The sequence below is a fragment of the Thamnophis sirtalis genome, unplaced genomic scaffold (genome assembly GCF_051295495.1).
Source record: "Thamnophis sirtalis isolate CommonGarterSnake01/CBP01778 unplaced genomic scaffold, rThaSir2_p1.2 scaffold_13, whole genome shotgun sequence".
NCBI classification, from domain to species: Eukaryota; Metazoa; Chordata; class Lepidosauria; order Squamata; family Natricidae; genus Thamnophis; species Thamnophis sirtalis.
Genome location: NW_028261393.1, coordinates 31,089,635 through 31,108,696, shown reverse-complemented (window position 1 = coordinate 31,108,696; position 19,062 = coordinate 31,089,635). Strand labels below are relative to the sequence as shown.

Here is a 19,062-nt window from a genome sequence, read left to right as displayed (position 1 = left end):
TGCAGACATTTCTCTCCCAGACAGAGGACAGAAGGGTCTTGGCCAAGGTATTCAACCAGGTAAAATGAAAGAGAAACTCAACCAAAGCCAAAACCCTTCTGGGCAACCTCAAGGGCTGCCACCAATAAATGAAACCAAAAGCTATCACTTCCATTTGGGGCAGGGAAGAATACTTATCATATGCTGCAGGAAATTGACTTAAAAACCATAGAATCCCCCTCTTCCTAAAAAAAAAAAAGATCCCTTCCCCAAGAATGGGAAGCCGTCGATTTATATGTAGGAGCAACCCAATAAGTCCATATTTTTGTCCACTCTCCCTCCAACACCTATGCATTTTGAAGACTCTTGTTAAGAATCACCACTTAAGCTTAGATTTGTTAAGACTCACATCAAGCACATATACACAAAGACAAGCCTGAAAAGACTTCTGTTGATGGAGACCAAATGAAGGAGAAAGCAGTTTGGGCCCAGGAGACAAATCTGGTGCCTGGGCCTCTTTCATAGCTTCATCTGCCCAAAGGAACCCTTCAACTGCTCAGCAATGGACTATGTGTCTCCTCTTTTCCTCACTTCCTTCTTGCTCCTTGCCAAGCCTACTCTTTGCTATTGGAGATATGACTCCTTTGAATCACTGAACTTTGAAAATATAATAAATATGCAACTAACTGCAACTAATAGCTGCTTCTGAATTATTAACATGTTTATTTAGCACCAGCATAATAAATGGAACTGCAGATAACCGTCAGATATCCTTGGAGATTGAGAGATTTTCTCCAGAGCAGAAAAGGAGAAAGGAATAAGCAGGAACCAGAGAAAATTCTGTAGTCAGAAAACTAATTTTTATGGCAAAGCCAAGCCTTCATAGGAAGCACTGCAATTATCCATCCAAAAAATCATTTTAGATATGTACAAGTCTTGCTACGTTATAATGAAACAGTTGATCCACGCAGGGCCTTGAACCAATTCAGCAGCTTCCAGTCTGGCACAAGGCAAGACCGCACAATAACAGGCCAAAGAAGAGTTCCCTTAACCCCAACGAGAAGCATTAGCAGCTCTCTGTTAAAGCAGTACTTACACAAGTCTATAGTACCCCTCCCAGTAAAAATATAGGATAGCCCCATTAGAGCAGAAATTGGCACTTGTTCTTGGGAGATTTTATTTTTTTGAGCTTGTGCATTCCACAGGTGAAGAACAACCCTTTGCAGTTCAGAAGACAAACACGACTTTATCATCACAGTGGAAACTGGTTTGTCACCAAGTATCACCATCCAAACCCGGAGATGTAGCCATCCACTCCATTCCTCACAGAGCTAAGAACCTCTTGTTTGCCAATCAGAAGAATGTCCCTATTCATGTGTCCACATGCACATAACATAACTTTGTGTTCACCATCGGGGCTCATCTATTGTCTTTCAGAAGCAACAGGGGTTTTGATAAACAGAGAACACAGGCATGATAGGAAAGTAAAAGTTTCATAGCATTGTTAAAATATTTTAAAACAAACTTGCATGAAGGTGAAGAGACAATGTTTAAAGATGAAATACTTTTGTTTAAAAACTATAAATAATATTAAAATAAAGGGCCTACTGAAATTTTAGTGTGCATATCTAAAAGGCTTCCAGTTTCAACAGTATTTTAAAATAAACGAATAGATTTCAACAGGAAATGACACATTAGCAAAAATGTTCTTTGATTCGGCTTATTTACAATTTGATTTAATTTCCTCTTTCTTACATGCATGGCTTTTTGAAAACATGGTTGGAAAATATCACGGGTAAGACAAGTGATTTAGTTATACTTACAAGCATCAAAATATCACAAAAAGTCTCTTCCATCATCAAGGCCACTTGTTTCCAAAAATCCACTTTTTGTCTCAAGCTCAACCTCAATTGATTTTGTGGTCATTTACCATATTTCTAACCACTTCACAAAGGTTGTTGATACATTTTTTAATAAAAATTAACCCTTTGTAGTTCATTTTTAGAATTATGCCCATCCTTGAAAGAAAAACACAAACTTAAGTAGAGAGCAAGTTAAATTAAAAAAAAAATCACTTTTTTTTTTTAAAAAAAACCAAAGTTCATGCCCAAAGCACACATATGAACCCAAATCAAAAGCATCCATTCACCTTGTAGCTTGCTTCTTTGGAACTTTTGATCTCCTCTTGTGAGAATCCATGTTTTCTAAAAGAACTTGGAGAAATGTCTATCCTCCTAAACACAGAAAGGCAAGTCACGATTAAGAGATATATTTTTTTTGGTCTTTTTTGCTGTTCAGATTATGTACAAACCTGGTCAGTTTCACCCTGAGATTTTAAGACTAGGAGTAAAGTCATCTCAAGTTGAACAACTCTCGTCCCACTCTTAAAAGATGGGGATTACTTTCTTCAGATTATTTTTCAGCAGTTGTAAAAAGGAAATTGCCTGTCTCTGTCTTATCTGCTATAGCTCAATAGGAAGTTGGGAGGCTGTTTAGTTTTAATTACTTGATTTTCAGTGTGTATTCCTTTGATTTTAACTGCATTTTCATTAAGATCGCTATGTTGGGTCTTTGGTGGGAGGGAGTCCTTATTTCTTTTTCCACTGATGTGTATCTCCAAATGGCTTACAATAGTTAAAAACAATACAACAAAGAAAATAAAAATGACTTCTTCACCAAAGGAAGAAACTACCACAAGCAGCACAATTCTTTCACCACCTGCATTCTGGAACAGCAGCCCTCCAAAGTGTCTCAGCCCTGGCTGTGCTCAAAACAGCTCTGAGAAGTTTGCTCTTCCTTCAGCTTTGGGATCCTGCAGGTTTGTCTTTTAATGCCTGTTTTTGTTTCAACAACATATGGATTTTTAAAATAGTACTGTATCCTTGTGCTTACCATGCAATCACCGGGACTCATTGTGCGGGTGGACAGTTTTATGAGTGAAGGGTTCAACCCTGAGCCACAAATATTCTCCTTTACTGGTAGCTTTATAGTTTATAAAAGGAAAAAACCTTCTGCCCAATGCCTGTGGAATGAGTCAGGTCTTTTAAAGGCAGGCAGGGTCGCCAGACAGATGTGGGGGATGGGTTGTTCCAAAAGGCAGGCAAAACCACACAGGAGGCTCTGCACCCCAGTAGACACCATTGTTGGATAAGCAATGCAGGCCAGACTTATTGGACAGGCAGGCACAACTGCAGAGAGGGGGGGCCTGCAGATAGCCCTACACTGTGTAGCTTACAGATGGCAACTAGCACCCTCAACTGCACCTGGAGGCCCACCAAGGCCCCTTGAGAAGGAGCAGCACCACATGGACATAGCAAGTAACTGCTCTTGCCATGACATTTTGGACCAATTGTAGCCTCAAGTAGTCTTCAAGGGCAGCTCTCTATAAAGTGCACTAGAGTAGTCCTTGACTTACGACCACAACTAAGCCAAACACTTCCATTGCTAAGTGAGGCATTTAAGTGAATCACTGCAGTTAGTGACACGTTTGTTGAGTGAATTTGGCTTTCCCATGGATTTGGCTTGCTAGAAAGTTGCAAAAGATGATCACATCACACCAGGATATTGCAACCATCATGAGTCAATTTTCAAGCGTCTGAATTTAAATCAAATCCACACACAAGATATCCTATAAATGACTATAAACAGAGCCACATAACCCAAGAAAGGGATGAATCTAGGCAAAAGCTTTCTTGGTCACATCTTCTACCACTCCTTGAGCAAGAGCGGAGTCCATTCCCCCTTGCCTCCTTCCCCAAAACTATGCACTAGACCAACATCTAGAGCTGGAACTGGATGGTCTATAGCCATTGCGTCTTGCTGGAATGAGCTTCATCCTTACAACATCTTGTGATGTTTGACTGACTGAACCGCTTGGCATCTTGTAGCAGGTGGATACTAATGATTGTAATAATAAGCTCGTATAACGGTACCTAACCATGGATGTTATGCCACCTTTTGGTACCCTGATTGTGAGACCCCCCATGGCCTTGGAGAAGCTGCCATTGCTAATCCTGGGTAAGGCAATGATATGTTGAGAGATAAATGTACATTTTCTTGCAACACTGCAAAGCTTATAAACGTTAGATCAGATGGAACGATCTAACGTCCCAGAATTTGGCTTCCTTGAAGCTTCTGTTTGCTTTTGGTCCTTAGTATTGGGGAAACAAGTCTCAATTTATGGGATCCTGCTAAATGTTCAGGAAATTCAATACAGTTTCAGCACTCATACTTTTTTTTGGCTAATTATTGACATTTTTGCACAGAATCTGTGGCCATAGCAATAAGAGTTTTAACCTGTGAGATATTGGGGCTGGGGGAAGGAAGTCAGGACAATCAGGTAGACTTCCTGAACCACAAAGGCTTTTAAAGCCTTCGTGATTTTCGCCTGGGCTTCTTTTGGTTATGAGGTTGCTGAAAGTTATATATGGATGTGGAGTACTGTAGAAATGGTCCCCTTTCCAGCAGCCAGCAGATTCCCCCGTTTCCCGATCCTTTTCCTTTCTCTGTAAGGGAAATCGTGCACCCAGTTCTGCATCTTTTAAAAGACCACTTGGGTCCACCTCTAATGCAAGCCTTAAAATCCTGAAATCTCTCCTCCTGTGTATGTCCCATGCTAAGGCTCTCTCGGTTCTCCTACTTGAGTCTACTCTGCTTTCATGCCAAGTTCCACTCACCTGTGGATTTCAGGGCTTTTGCTCTTAGCCGACTCCTGCTCTGCCCGCTTGAGGTATTTTGTAAAGCGTTCATTCAACGTCATTCCTGAAGACCCAAAGTGATGCTCTGTTGGTTTGCGATGAGGAAACACCATATTGTTAATATTGTATATAGACTTTAGGACAAGATAAAAGTGGGCTCTGCAACAGATTCAAGAAGCAAACAGTAGAGAAGTGAAGAGGGGATGAAGAGAGAAAGAGGACAGGATCCACCTCACTGCTTAGACATATAAAAGTCTTTTAACTGGAAGCTCCTCCTGGCACTAAAGCCACCAGATGCTACTAAGCGTGAAGTGGAGCAGGAGCCTCCTGAAAAATAAGAAGTGTTCCATGCCACTCTTCACTTTCGTTAACTATCCTGCTCCTAGACTTTTTATTCCAGACACCTGAATTTCAGACATTTTAATCCGTTTTTTTAGGTAGAAGCAGACAAAGAAGTGGAAAGAACAGGAAGCAGACAATAATGTTAAGCCATATGTGGAGAATTGTTTTCTTTCTCTTGGCTCAGAGAAGGCCAGCTACCCCATGGGGCTACAGCCCAGTAACTATTTTCTCCAGGCAGCCTAATCTGTCTCTCTGGGTCATGTGTGTGTGGGGTGTGTTTATGTATAATGGTTGTCTTTTGAGAGCTGAATGCAAAGAAATTTCATTTTAATGTATGCTGATTATTGTACATTTAAAGTAACAATAAAGTTCTATTCCATTCCATTCCCCTATGAATTATTGTGTTTCCTAATAAGGTTGCTGCAATTCAATAGCAAGGCTTCAGAATCCTGCAATGTGCATTTTAGGGCTACACATCTTCTCCTTGTGACAATGTTGTGACCAATTGTTCACAAAGGTCATGCACAGTAACTCAAGTGAAACTGTTTAGTTCTGGAGTGGGCAGTTCACTGTTTCTATCTACTGATAGGCAGCTATTGCATGGGTCCTTTAGGTCCAGATTCAATACATGTTCCCACTTTGAAATTGCTTTCCTATTGGCTCAACGCTACTAGGAATTTTATATGGGGCTGACTTTGAAGACTATTGGGAAAGTTCAATTAGCACAAAAGGTGGTTGCCTACAGCTGGCAGGTGAGTAACTCTGGTTTTACAGATGCTGCATTGGCTTCCTCTAGGTTTATGGGTACCATTCAAAATACTAGTTTTAACTTGTGAGCTTTTATAACTTCATTTCCAGATATTTCCCATCTCTTTCAAACAGAACTGTACCATTCCACATGCTAATCTCAGCATGATGCATAAAGCTCCCTCCTCTGAGAGACTGGGATGCTGGGCCAGCAACCTGACTGTGGACTTTCTCTTCAAAACAGTCTCCATAGAGTTTATAACACCCCTAAACTACTGCTGTGATTTCTATTTAAAATACTGATATATATGAAAACCATAAATACATAACTAATTTGCAACAATCAGGAATAGATAAAATGATTTGGGTTAATTTATTTCTGTTTGACTCATCTTAGAAGAAGAACTAAATAGAAGTTCAACTGGAACTGAATCAAAATCAGCTAAGAGGCAAAATGAAGAAATTGTTCCAGAATCTTTCAAAAATTCTGCCTACATAGGAATGAATCATAGGGCTGGAAGGGACTTTGGAGGTCCTCTAGTCCAACTTGCTGCCCAAGGCAGTTATTAATCCACTCTCCTGCATGTTGCAGAATTTACTACATCTTTCCTATGGAAGAATTTCCCCATTTATTCTGCTGAGAAGAAACAGAGAGAAGCGTGCACCAATTTCTGAGAAAGCAGCGGTGCCAGGATGGCCTACAAAGTCCAGGGAACTCACCTTTCACATGATGGACAATGGTCACTATATGCTGGGCAAAGAGTTCTGAGGGACTTCGCTGAGACTGGGCTGATTGGATGTGATGGAAAATGGAACGGAACTCCTGTTCCTTTTTATTGCTGTGCACCAAATCACGACATAACTTGCGCTCCTGTGCCAAAATCCCACTTGGGCTGTAAAGACACACGTAAAAGATCATGTATGAATGATTACAGCTGCCACAGAAGGCCACTTCCAGACTGGAAATCATAGTGATATGAAATGTGGCACTCTAAAAGTCAAGAGATTATGGTAATCCCCCGATTCTGACGATTATTCTTCTGGTATTATTTCTCCAAACTAGATCCATACTAATATCTTCTCACTGTAGCCCAGCTTCAAGAAGAGAGGAATGGGAATGGCTTTCATCTCACAGCTCTTAGGGACAAGAGCTACTACTATGTGCATGCCACTTTTCAGACTGGCAAGGTTTGAAACAGAAGTGCTGGACACTATGTATTGTCTAAACACAGGCATATAAAGGGCTTTTGGCCATGCTTAAGTGACATTTGAATCTTCATTTTCACTGGCCGAGAGAATGAGACTTCTATACCACTAGTAGCATAACTGCATCTGAGTTAACCTGGATTAAAAACAGTAATTATTAGTCAGATTTCAGGAGAGATCTAATAAGCATTGGTTATTTTTATAGACATGCATATAATTACACCAAGAGTGGTTTTGTGCATGGATCTGGAACTCTGGGTGTGTGGGTGTGTTAGTACCACTTTATAAAGCCTCAGTAAGGCCAAACCTGGAATACTGCACCCAGTTTTGGTCACAACATAAAAAAAAGATGTTGATATTTTGGAAAAAGTGCAAAGAAGAGCAACAAAGATGATTAAAGGTTTGGAGCCAAAAACATACCATATTTTTCGGAGTAGAATAGCAATAGCAGTTAGACTTATATACCGCTTCATAGGGCTTTCAGCCCTCTCTAAGCGGTTTACAGAGTCAGCATATCGCCCCCACAATCTGGGTCCTCATTTTACCCACCTCGGAAGGATGGAAGGCTGAGTCAACCCTGAGCCGGTGAGATTTGAACCGCTGAATTGCAGATAGCAGTCAGCTGAAGTGGCCTGCAGTACTGCACTCTACCCACTGCACCACCTCGGCTCTTTCCCGACGTACCGGAGTATAAGACACACCAAGGTTTTGAAAGGCAAACTGAAAAAAAAAGTTTTTGCACTCTGCAAACATCCCCAAAACATGAATAGCCTTTAGGGGATTTGCAGAGTGCTTCTGGGGGTTGCCCCCCCCCCCCAAACCAAGCAAAAACGGGCCTGTTTTTTGTCAAAAAAAATTGCATGCATAGAGTTTAGGGGGCTTATAGAGTATTTCTAGGGGCTGGGTGGGCAAAATTGAGCAAAAAAACGACCCGTTTTTCACTCATTTCTACCCTCCCCAGCCCCCAGGAGCTCTCTGAAAGCCTTCTACAGGCTCTGCAGGGCCATTTTGGTGAAGAGGGTGGGGTTTCGGGAGGCAAAAAATACTGTATTCAGTGTATAATACGCACCCAGATTTTCAGCCACTTTTTTGAGGGAAAAAGATGCGTCTCATACTCCAAAAAATACGGTATGTACAATGGTTGATGGATTGGGGTCTGGCTAGTCTAGAGAAAAGAAGGATTAGGGGTGACATGATAGCAGTATTCCAGTATTTGAGAGGCTGCCAAAAAGAAGAGGGGATCAAATTATTCTCCAAACCACCAAAAGGCAGGACAAGAAGCAACAGCAGGAAATGAATGAAGGAGAGTAGCAACCTGGAATTAAGGAGAAACTTCCTGACAGTGAGGACAATCAACTAATGGAATGGCTTCCCTCCAGAAGTTGTGGGTGCTCCATCATCGGAGGCTTTTAAGAAGAGACTGGACAGCCACTTCTCAAAAATGGTATAGGGTCTCCTGCTCAAGTAAGAGGTTGGACTAGAAGACCTCCAAGGTTCCTTCCATTTCTATTCTGATTGATTGACAGAGCCAATATTCTGGGTGGGTTGATAACTGTTTGCATGCAAAAAACCCAGCTCCAATTGCGTTTTTAAATATTTTATGTATTTTAGTGTAAGTCAATGAATGGCTATATAAATCAGATAAATAAGATAACAATAGCCACTCTTATGGTGCTTCAGTGAGGATCTTTTTTTAGTTTTCATTCTATATAGAGGGTAACCTGGGTCACACAACTTTTCCTTGGCTGAGGGTTATATTTTACTTTTGATTGTGTGCTAAAAAAAAGCCCCCATTTTTTGAGTTAACACTAAATGTTACCTAAATTATATTTCATTCATACTACTTTCTTTATGAAGCAACTGGCACCCATATAGTTTAGCAGCAAGAGCGTGCACAGTGCTCTATAAATAGAAAATTGGGCTTATTTTTAAACAGCTCCTGATTTATCCTTTCTATTGAGAGGGAATAGAATAGGCATACATATCTTCCCCAACCTCCCTTTTCCTACAAAGCCAGACATGCTGAATGCCTCACCGAGCAAGGTCCTCATCAAAAGAATCCATTCGAAGGTTGACCTGTGTTTCACGAGTAATGGAGAAGGAGGATTTGCCTGCAGCCAGGCCCTCTCCCCGCATGCTCAGCTTCTCTCTGCTCTCTGGGACCTTTCGGGGTGGGGGAGAAGTCGCCACTTTTTCCTGGCCTGCTTTGTAGGTGGTAACTCGGAAATTCTTCTCTGGAACAAACCCTCGGTGCCCAGCTTCTGCTCTTTTGGCCGCCTGCCTCTCGTCTTTCTTGGAGGAGTCAGTGTAGGACTCCTCCGCCATTTCTTCTGCTTTCCTCGTCTTCTCCTTGGCTGCAGGTAAATAAACCAGGCCTTCCCATTTGCCTGCCCGATCTTCTTCCTGGCTTTTGCTGGAAGCAGGCACTGTCTTCACAAACTTGGGCTCATCCTCCTCATCCTCCTCAAAATTGGATTCCTTCCGTCCTTTGCCCTTGACTTTCTTTTCTGCCTCCTCTGCTTCCTCTTTGCCGTAGTGGGCCTCCTTGTGGAACTCAGCCATTTTCTTTTCAAAATCATCTCGGACTTTATAGCGCTTTGGGGACTGATTCCCACGATAAATCTTTTCTGTATCTGCTTTAGAGGCATAAGGATCCAACTTTGTTTTACCATCTGCTAATCCCATCTCAGAAAAGCTTCCTTTCTCTTTCATTTTGTCCTTTTCTATATTCGTCAATTTCTGCTCTTTGTCCTTCCCATTCTCAGCTTTTTGTTCTTCCAGGTACCTATGAGTAAAGAGAGAGGATATTTCAGGCAGTTATTCCTGGAAGAACTAATCAAGCCATCTGGAAAAGATTCTGTTTGATGATGTGTGGCCCATGTTTATTTAGCTTCTTGTGTATTGTTTAACACCTGAATCTGGGAACAAATATCTTAGCAACAGCAATAAAATGTCAATCTTTCTACAATCTTTTGCCACAGTTAGAAGGCAGAAAATATGTAAAAGATCTTACCCAACCTGTGTATTCATTTACAAACCTGTTTCTGAAGAATTAACCCATCAACATTTTCACTTTGGTGAAGCACTGCTGTGCTTTTAAGTAACACACAAATAAAAGGCTCAAAAGCTACTTCAAATATTTGAAGGCATGTCTCCTATGGAAGCTATAGACAATTCAAAACACAAATAAAAGCAAAAATGTTAATGGGGAAAATACTTAATTGGTTGGGAGGAAATGAACACTTATCAAGAATGGCAATGTTTAACTAGATCTGATGATTTAATCTGATTCCAGTGATTATTGCATCTAGCTCTAAAAACAGCTTAATGTTCAATCAGAGGTGGAATTCAAAACAGCTCTAGCTGCAATACAACTATCCTTCCATACTAAGCGGGCTTTTAAAAAGAATGTGTAAATTACCAGATTACCAAATCAGCTAAAATTAACATCTGTATATTGATATGGATTTTTCATAACATGGATGTTATTTTTAAAACATGCAAGTAATGTTCCTGCCCAAGGATGTATATCAAAACTGTTACTTTCATTATTTAATTCTTACTGGATGTACAAGTTGACTTTTGAACAGCTACTGACACTTGCTAAAAGTGAAGCCCAAGAATCGACAAATACCGGGTGCATTCTTTCACGTATGCTTCTGAAAGCATACCAGAAAGGTTCTGCTCCTGAACTATGATTATAGCAGTTCTGAAATCTGACTTACACTACCTTATTTGCAATAATGGATGACTGAAGAGGCAACAGTGTTAAAAATCTGCAGATTTCTATTTAAATTGTGACCAATCCCCTACCTCCTGCCTCTAAAGACATTCCTATGTTATGCAATTTTAACAACTCTTTTGTATCCATGTATCCTGGATTCTATAGTTTAACCATTTTAGAACTCTCTCAGAAAAGTAGAATCTAAGTTTAAAATATACCATACAACATGGTAAACTGAAGAAATATATTCCTGTTATTCCCTATATTGTGAACGTAAATCATCAGTCTATTCAAATTGCACTCTGCCTTAGATCACCAAATCTTGTGTTGCCACACAGCAACAAATAAATGTAACCCCAATTCCAGTAATATCTAAAAATTGGCTTTTCCTGATAAGAATACAACAATTTCCCCACTGGACAGCAGAGGCATAATTTTATGTTATGCCCAGAATTAATGGCCACATTGTTCCATTGCGCCATTTATCTTGTAAATCACTGCTTTGTGAACCTCTAAGAGAGTGCTGTAAAGGACTATGGAGCAGTATATAAGTCTAAGTGCTACTGCTATTATCAAATCTTTTTTTTTTAAGTAAGCTATCATTGTTATATGTTTAGGGGAAAAATACCTTCATGTAGGAGTGCCAATAATTAGTTAAATGGGAAGGAGGAGCCGAAGCCACGACGTGCGATCTCAATGCTCTCAGATCACAGTCGACACTTTTGCCTCTTGGTGGTCCAAATGGACCTAAACCGTCCCATAGAGACGGTGAACAGGAAGAATACATCTTGCTGATCACAGGGACATCGCAAAGTCTCTGATTGATCCAAGAGAAGCTCTTCAAGCCGGTGACAAAAAATCCAGCCAAATAGTTGATGAAGTCAGGGCGGCTCAAAAACGGAAGGATATGGAAAGAGAAAGTGTTTTCAGCTGATGAGGAATTTTTACTGTTTTAAAAGTGACTGCCTATAAAAAAAATCTTAAAAGTAATTTAAATTGGAGAACAGAAGAAATAAGCGGCGAAATTAAATTTGGACTGGTTTTGAACAGTGGGTTATTTTACTTTTTAAATGCTATTTTTACGGATGGAAAGACTTTTTAAAATGAACGGGTTAAGTTTCCTTCTTCTATTTTTTTTTCTTTGACTATTCTCTGTAATCTATGGACTAAAACTCTCCTCTTTCATTACTGTGGGTGTATTTCTAACTCATTTAAGAATCAGACCTTTTTTTAAACTTGAAATACAAAAAGATACAAAAAGAAACAAAGAAATGTAACATTGTAACGCTGCTACTCGGAAGATAGATGTTTGTGTATTGGAAACGAAAAACTTTTTTCACTGATTATCCTGGCCTGGCAGTTCAAGGACTCACAGCTTGTTTATAGAGAGTGATAAGAAGAAGAAAAACACACAGATGTTCCTTTGAAGTAGATTTTTAACCAGAGAAAGGTGAAATGTTATTGTGATGCTTAATCTCTGCTAAAACCTTCTAAGCTAGAGTAGTAGTGTTTGTTAGCTGGAAACCATGGCGCAATTTCAACACCAGAAAGAAGTTTTAAATCTGCAAAAGATATTCTCAGAAATACAGAAATTATCAAATACAAGTGAGAGGATAGAGAAGAAGTTGGATTACTTAGTGCATCTAACAGTAAAATATGACGGAGAAGTTGAAGATGTTCATCAAATGGAAAAAGTGGCGGTTAAAATCCAAAAAATTGAAGAGGAAAATGAATATAAAGAAATTAAAACTGCTGATATTTATGGTGATTGGTTTGTTTCTGAAAATGGAAAGAGTGGAATACTGAAAGAAGAATTAAGTGGATGGGAAACCTACCTAGATGGGAAGATACAGAAGAGGAAAAAATAAAAGAATTTATGGATTTAAAGAGAGAAATCTTATTAGCAATAATTTTGATAACACCACCGACAATCAAAGATAAGCAGATTAAGGAAACAGAAGAAGGGCATTGAAATTACATGAGATATCTTATAAGCAAAGAGTTGCTAAAAGGAGTCCATACAAAGCTGATTAAGGAGATGATTAGAGGACTGATGCCACAAATGGCAGAAGATATGACACTGTTTTGTTACTGGAAAGATACAGGTTGATAGATGGAAGAGTATAATTTAAAACTAGCTAAACTTAGCAAAATTTAGTGATAATATAGTTAAATAAATAATTGATAATGATAATAATGTATACAATGTGTAGTGTTATGATAAGTAATAACTGGATATGAATATTGAATGGTACCCATGAAAGGAAGATTAGAAACCCTTTTGGATTATATATAAAGGTTAATAATAATAATAAAAAGAATTAAGAGATTCAGTTAAGTCTTGATTACTAGGAGGAAAATGATATGATGCAGGATATAGTCAAATAAAGGAGAGATAATGATAATAACATATACATACATACATACATACATACATACATACATACATATATATATACATATACATACATACATACATACATACATACATACATACATATATATAGTGTCACAACCCCTGGTAAGCCCCAATTATGGGAGGAAGCTAACTGCTTCCATCATCTGTCAATCGGCTCGTCACAAGAGTCCATCACGACAGAAACCCAATATTTTTACTGTTGCCTGTTATATTTGTGTTGTTTTTTTTTGCTGATATAGTATATTGTGCTATACTAGTCTCCCTTTATTTATCAGCACAAATAAAAAACAACAACATATATATATATATATATGTGTGTGTGTGTGTGTGTGTGTGACCCGTCAAAACCGCGCTCGACTAAGCCGCGCCCGATTAAACCACGTCGCTGACATCATCAACAGGGCGACAACAGCCAGCACAGAGAAAGAAGGGCGCTTTAAATAGTGCTTTGAAAGCAAGCCAATTCAACTTAAGGTAAGGGTAAGGTTTAGGGTTAGGGTTAGATTAAGGGTTAGGGTTAGGTTAAGGGTTAGGATTAGGTTTAGGTTTAGGTTTAGGGGGGTTAGGTTTAGGTTTAGGAGTTAATTTTAGGTTTAGGGTTTACAGCGTGCTTCTGTCTCCATGCTGTTGTCGCCCTGTTGATGACGTCAGCAACGTGGTTTAGTCGAGCACGGTTTTGTGGTGGAACCATATATATATATATATGTACAATAAGGAAGTGAGATGTAAATTGTAAACAGTGATTTGGAAAGAAGGATAGAAAACTTTGTTATTAAGTATTATGGATGTTTAGCTAGAATAGGATATAAGGATTTAGTGTCATTGGAGGATTTTAGAAATAGTGAATGAAATGCCAGTATGTGGTTATGTATTAAATCTTGGTATATTTTATGATGGACATTTAAACAACTATAGTCAAATGAAAATGGTGGTATGATGACAGTAACATGTATAAATATTTGAGTTAAAATACTTGAGTTAATATGAATTATGCTTGATGACTGTGGAAGAGATGTACGAAAGTCTTTTGTAACCAACTGATACACTTTCTACAGTATGTAAAAAAGGAAGATTTTATGTGTTGTTTGTTTTAAAAATTAAAAAAAAACTAAAAAAAAATAATTAGTTAAATGACAGCTCTGCCCTGCCATTCAATCCCCAATAATGAAAGGCGGAAATGGGCGGGTTAATTCTTCCTAAATTTGCACTGCCCAGTGCAATTTGTGCCATTTCCCTTCAAGACTGAACCCTACTAGAGCACAGAGCCTTTGCACTGTGATACACATCAAGGATTTAAATCCTTCAGGAAACCTCAACAAGCATCCTAATGAACTGCCTTCCATTCTTGGTTAAAAATCTGTCCAATTCTAAAAATAATAGCAACTGAGAAAGTGCTGAAATGTCTGCATTTTTGTGTTAAAAATTCATGTTTTTACATTTAAAATAAGTACCTTTTGATGATAAAGGGATGTTTTCTAACTCTTTATTTTCCCCCAAATTCAGAATTTTAACCCTAATATATAAGGCTGAACCTAGGTAAGCCTTGGGACTTATGCACCCTCCTCTGGCACTGCTCCCAGATTCAAAAGCATTTGCTTCTCTTTTCAATTAGCTGTGCTTTGTTTCCTAATGTGGCTACTTTTACAGGTATTACGATTAGTGGCAGTAAACATCAGGTTATAGTTTATAAGATAATTTGGATACCTCTAGCCTCTCTGATCCATGATTTGTATTGGATAAAGCCACAAACTGGGTTTACCGTATTTTTCGGAGTATAAGTCACACTCCCCCCCCCCGCTAAAAGAGGATGAAGATTTGGGTGTGTCTTATACACCGAATGTAGCGCTGCCCACCCACCAGCCCCCACGTGTCACGTTTTAGACCTGTTCCAGGCTGCAGGGTTTGCCACAGACTATGCCCCCCCCCAGCAGCTGTTCCAGGTTGCCATTTTGGCCTTTGCGCCTCACGTTTTCAGCCTCTGAACACTCCGTTTGAGACCCGTTCAAGGCTGTGGGGATCATATCGTTGCCTCCGTGCATCGCACTTTCACACTCTGCCCATCTCATTTTAGGCCTCCGCACAGCGTTTTTGGCCTCTGCCCGCGTTGTGTTTTCAGATGGCAATTGGTGGCGATGTGCTTTGGAATTCCCTTGGCCTTGAACCCATCTCAAACGGAGTGTTCAGAGGCTGAAAACGCAAGGCACAGAGGCCAAAATGGCAACCCAGAACAGCTGCTGCCTTGTCTGTTTCCGCGCTTTGCCTGCTTTACTCACTGGAGCTCCCTGCGACGATCAGCTGTTTTTGAAACTGCTTATCAGCCCCAATGAGGTGCACGTGGGAGAGGCAAGCGAGCACTCACAACCAGCGAACTAATGTGCTGAAGCTGATCAGGCTGTTTGCTAAGGTTTCTAGCCAGATGTATACCGATGGATGCTGGTAGGCAGAGGAAGAATTTTTTTTTCTTATTTTCCTCACCAAAAACTAAGGTGCATCTTATACTCCGGAGCATCCTATACTCTGAAAAATATGGTAATCTAAAACAGAAGCTTAGTGTTGCCAAGTCAGGGATGCAGAAAATACAAGCCTGAAGTTTCTTCTACTGCCTACCTAACATTAAAGCACTGGTGATTGGTCCATTTCAATTAGTGTGGAAAATGCCACAGGTTGGGTTTCACAAAAAGCCTGAATTCAAGGTTTCCCTGGCTCCACTGTTCACAATTTCCATTCTAACAATTTAGTCCAAACTTGTTCGCTCACTCAGGCAAAGACCAAATCCCAATTGCAAGCTGTCCTGCGGGACTCTTTCAGGTAGTTCTGGAAAATGCATGAAAAAGATGAATTCTGGAATGAATCCAATCCAAATCAAAACTGCATTTAACTTCTCTGATGGCCATTTTACAAACTATATTTAATGTATATATGTAATTTGTACCTATTTAGTACCTAATTTGTTAAATTAGGATACAAACCACTTGAAGATTTATCTCCCCATTTCTAGAATATATAAATACGGTTATTTTAAAATATTTCTAAATATTAATTTTGAGTAGAGCTTTGAATCTGAAATGCAACATTACTGATATTCAATTAATTTTAACCAAAAAACACCTTCAGCTATTTATGTGAATATTACAGGTAGCCCTTGACTTATGCCACAGGACATTGCAACCATTGGTAGAAACCTGCCGGTTGCCAAGTTACCAGGTTTTGATCACATGATTATGTGGTGGTTGCTGCAACAGTCATAAGACGTGCAAGGATCTGTTGTGAATCACCTTTTTCAGTGCCATTGTAACTTTGAACAGTTGCTAAACTAATGCTTCTAAGTTGAGGGTTTCTTGTATTTAAAACTACCCAAGTAAAATATTCATTCACAGTGTGGAATAGTTTCCCAAAATATCTCTTTTATTTCTTCTAACTTAATTTAGTTACTTTTTTCATGAAATGGTTTGGATTTAAAAGAAGCCTGGTTTAGGTACAGCTTGTTAAAATATAAAGTGCTCTTCATTATGGTTTAAATCTCACTGGAACGAATAGCAGCAAATTTAGTCTGGATCCAATTCATTGCTAGCAGTAAATATCCAATAGCAATAGCACTTCAGAGTGCAGCCCTCTCTAAGCGGGTTACAAGTCAGCATATTGCCCCCAAAAATCTGGTTCCTCATTTTACCGACCTCGGAAGGATGGAAGGCTGAGTCAACCTTGAGCCTGGTGAGACCCGAACTGCCAACTGCTGGCAGCCAGTGATAAGCAGAAGTAGCCTGCAGTACTGCACTCTAACCCAGTGTTTTTCAACCTTTTTTGTGCAAAGGCACACTTTTTTCATGAAAAAAATCACGAGGCACACCACCATTAGAAAATGTTAAAAAAATTTAACTCTGTGCCTATATTGACTATATATAAAGTGTTTTTCCCATGGCACACCTTACACTACGTCACGGCACACTAGTGTGCCGCGGCACAGTGGTTGAAAAACACTGCTCTAACCACTGCAACTCCACCAAGAACAACTTATTCGACAGCCATATCAAAGAAAGGGCAATCATTCCATTAACCCACATTATATTTTAGCAGCTAAATTATGCATCCAGCTTCCAACCAAAAAAAGGAACAATTAATCAATTCCAGGAGTTAAGATCACTTGCCTCTTAGAAAAGGCTGACCCTATTTCCTCCTTCTGAGAGGCCCCATAAATGGAACTGATTGTTGTGGGGCTTTTGCATACTGGGCTCTTCCTGGTTGGGCTCAGGCTGGCTAAACCATGCTCAAACTGATGTGAGCCTGCCTGAAAGGAGCTGCCACTCTGCAGAGCTGAGCCCAGCTGGGAAGGATTGGAAGATGTTGGACTGGGCTTCTGAAGTGGACTTGGCCTGGGCGATCGCCGTCTGACTACAACTGATTGAAGAGGGCTCTTTAGCGCTGGACTCCGCTCTTTGGGACTCAACTCTGTTAGGGCAGAGGCCCTTGAGGCTGCACTGGTGCCGTAGGTTCCCACATCCTGCCAGGGTTTTGACCCCTCTAAAGACTTGACATCTTGGGCAGTTCCTCCTGAGAAGGTTTGTTCCTTGGAGTCATCCCCTTGGTTGTCCCCAGCACCTTGGGACCCTCGAGCCTCCTTAGATTTCTTTTCCTTTAACGACCAACGTTTGGAGGACTCGGCTCTGCTGTGATTAGAAGATGACCGAGATGATGAAGACCTTCTTGAACGATCAGATGATGATTTGTCAGAGTTTCGAGAATGACTTCGGGATCTTGGAGAGGGAGACCTCCTCTTTGGTGAACGAGAACGAGAACGTCCTCTTCGAGGGCTATACGTTTGGCGGTAGTTTTGCCAATTAGATCTGTAATTTCCATAACCACCTCGATTATATTGGCCCCACGGGTAGAATCCTCTATTTCTTCCACGGAAGTAATAGGGTCTACGATAGCCTCTGTTATGACCTCGAAAATCCCGGTTCTGGTATACTCGCTGATGGTTCCTCTCTCTGTTATGAGATGGAGAATATGATCTTGAGCGGGACCTAGAACTGAAGAGAAAAAAGATATTTGGTAAATATAATAATACCTTTCAATGTAATTCAAAAACCTATTCTTTCTTGCATGACAGGATAGATTCCCTTTCTAGAATTTCTCAAAACAATCCTCCGTACTAAAAAGGAGTGAATGAATGTGATGGAAGGAACCTTGGAGGACTTCTAGTCCAACCTCTTGCTCAAGCAGGAGAACCTATACTATTTCAGATAAGTGACTGCATCTATCTTTGTAGAAGAGTAGGGAAATAACTTTTAAAAAGGAACACAAGAATGATTACATAAATAAATTTGGCCCTAGGAAAGAGGAAGGGATGGGAAAGAATCTCAAGATAATCTTGTCTTGATTCACTCTTGAGAAGGCAGAAGGTAACTTTGTCAGGCTTTCGAGATTCTATTATTACACCCTATAAGAGATTTCCACTAATTCTTATGTCTCATTCCTGACCTAGCCTACTGCAAAGGACTATCAGTCTTCTACAACCCGTTGTAATAGAGAACACACATGGCTGCGATTGAATGAAACATATAAATTCCCATTCTCTCTCTCTCTCTCCCTCCCTCCCTCTGTGTGTGTGTGTGTGTGTGTGTGTTCCAGCATAACTCTGGAAAGCCTTGAGCAATTTCAACCAAGCTTAGTACACAGATGACTTACTCTCTTGAAAAAAAATACCATGGGGGTAAGACATCCCTAACACCTTTTGCTGTGTGTTCTGTTAAGATACAGCCTATTGTGCCTTAAAATGGCTTCTATGGTACTGCCATAAAATGGATTCTACTGTACAGCAGTGGAGTTGCCATGGTAACAGTTTTACAGTATTCCACAAGGGGGCTTCCTCTGGTAGGGGGGGAAAATCCAACACTAGAAATTACCTTTGGTCTGGACATTTTCCCCTTAAAAATAAATACCCGGGCAAC

The 19,062-nt window shown here is 40.0% G+C and overlaps 1 protein-coding gene across 5 annotated transcripts in view; it reads right to left on the bottom strand.

Annotated features, from left to right (window-relative positions):
• The window catches only part of THRAP3 (thyroid hormone receptor associated protein 3), a 49,831-nt gene that overhangs the window by 3,590 nt on the left and 27,179 nt on the right, over positions 1 to 19,062 (bottom strand). For all 5 annotated transcript variants that reach the window (XM_087727242.1, XM_014056524.2, XM_087727241.1 and 2 more), the window contains exons 4-8: positions 17,260 to 18,141; positions 9,007 to 9,756; positions 6,486 to 6,658; positions 4,656 to 4,761; positions 2,129 to 2,213 (exon numbers count right to left, since the gene is read on the bottom strand). In XM_087727242.1, coding sequence (XP_087583368.1) covers positions 2,129 to 2,213; positions 4,656 to 4,761; positions 6,486 to 6,658; positions 9,007 to 9,756; positions 17,260 to 18,141 — 1,996 coding nt within the window. The remainder of the gene's footprint in view (positions 1 to 2,128; positions 2,214 to 4,655; positions 4,762 to 6,485; positions 6,659 to 9,006; positions 9,757 to 17,259; positions 18,142 to 19,062) is intronic.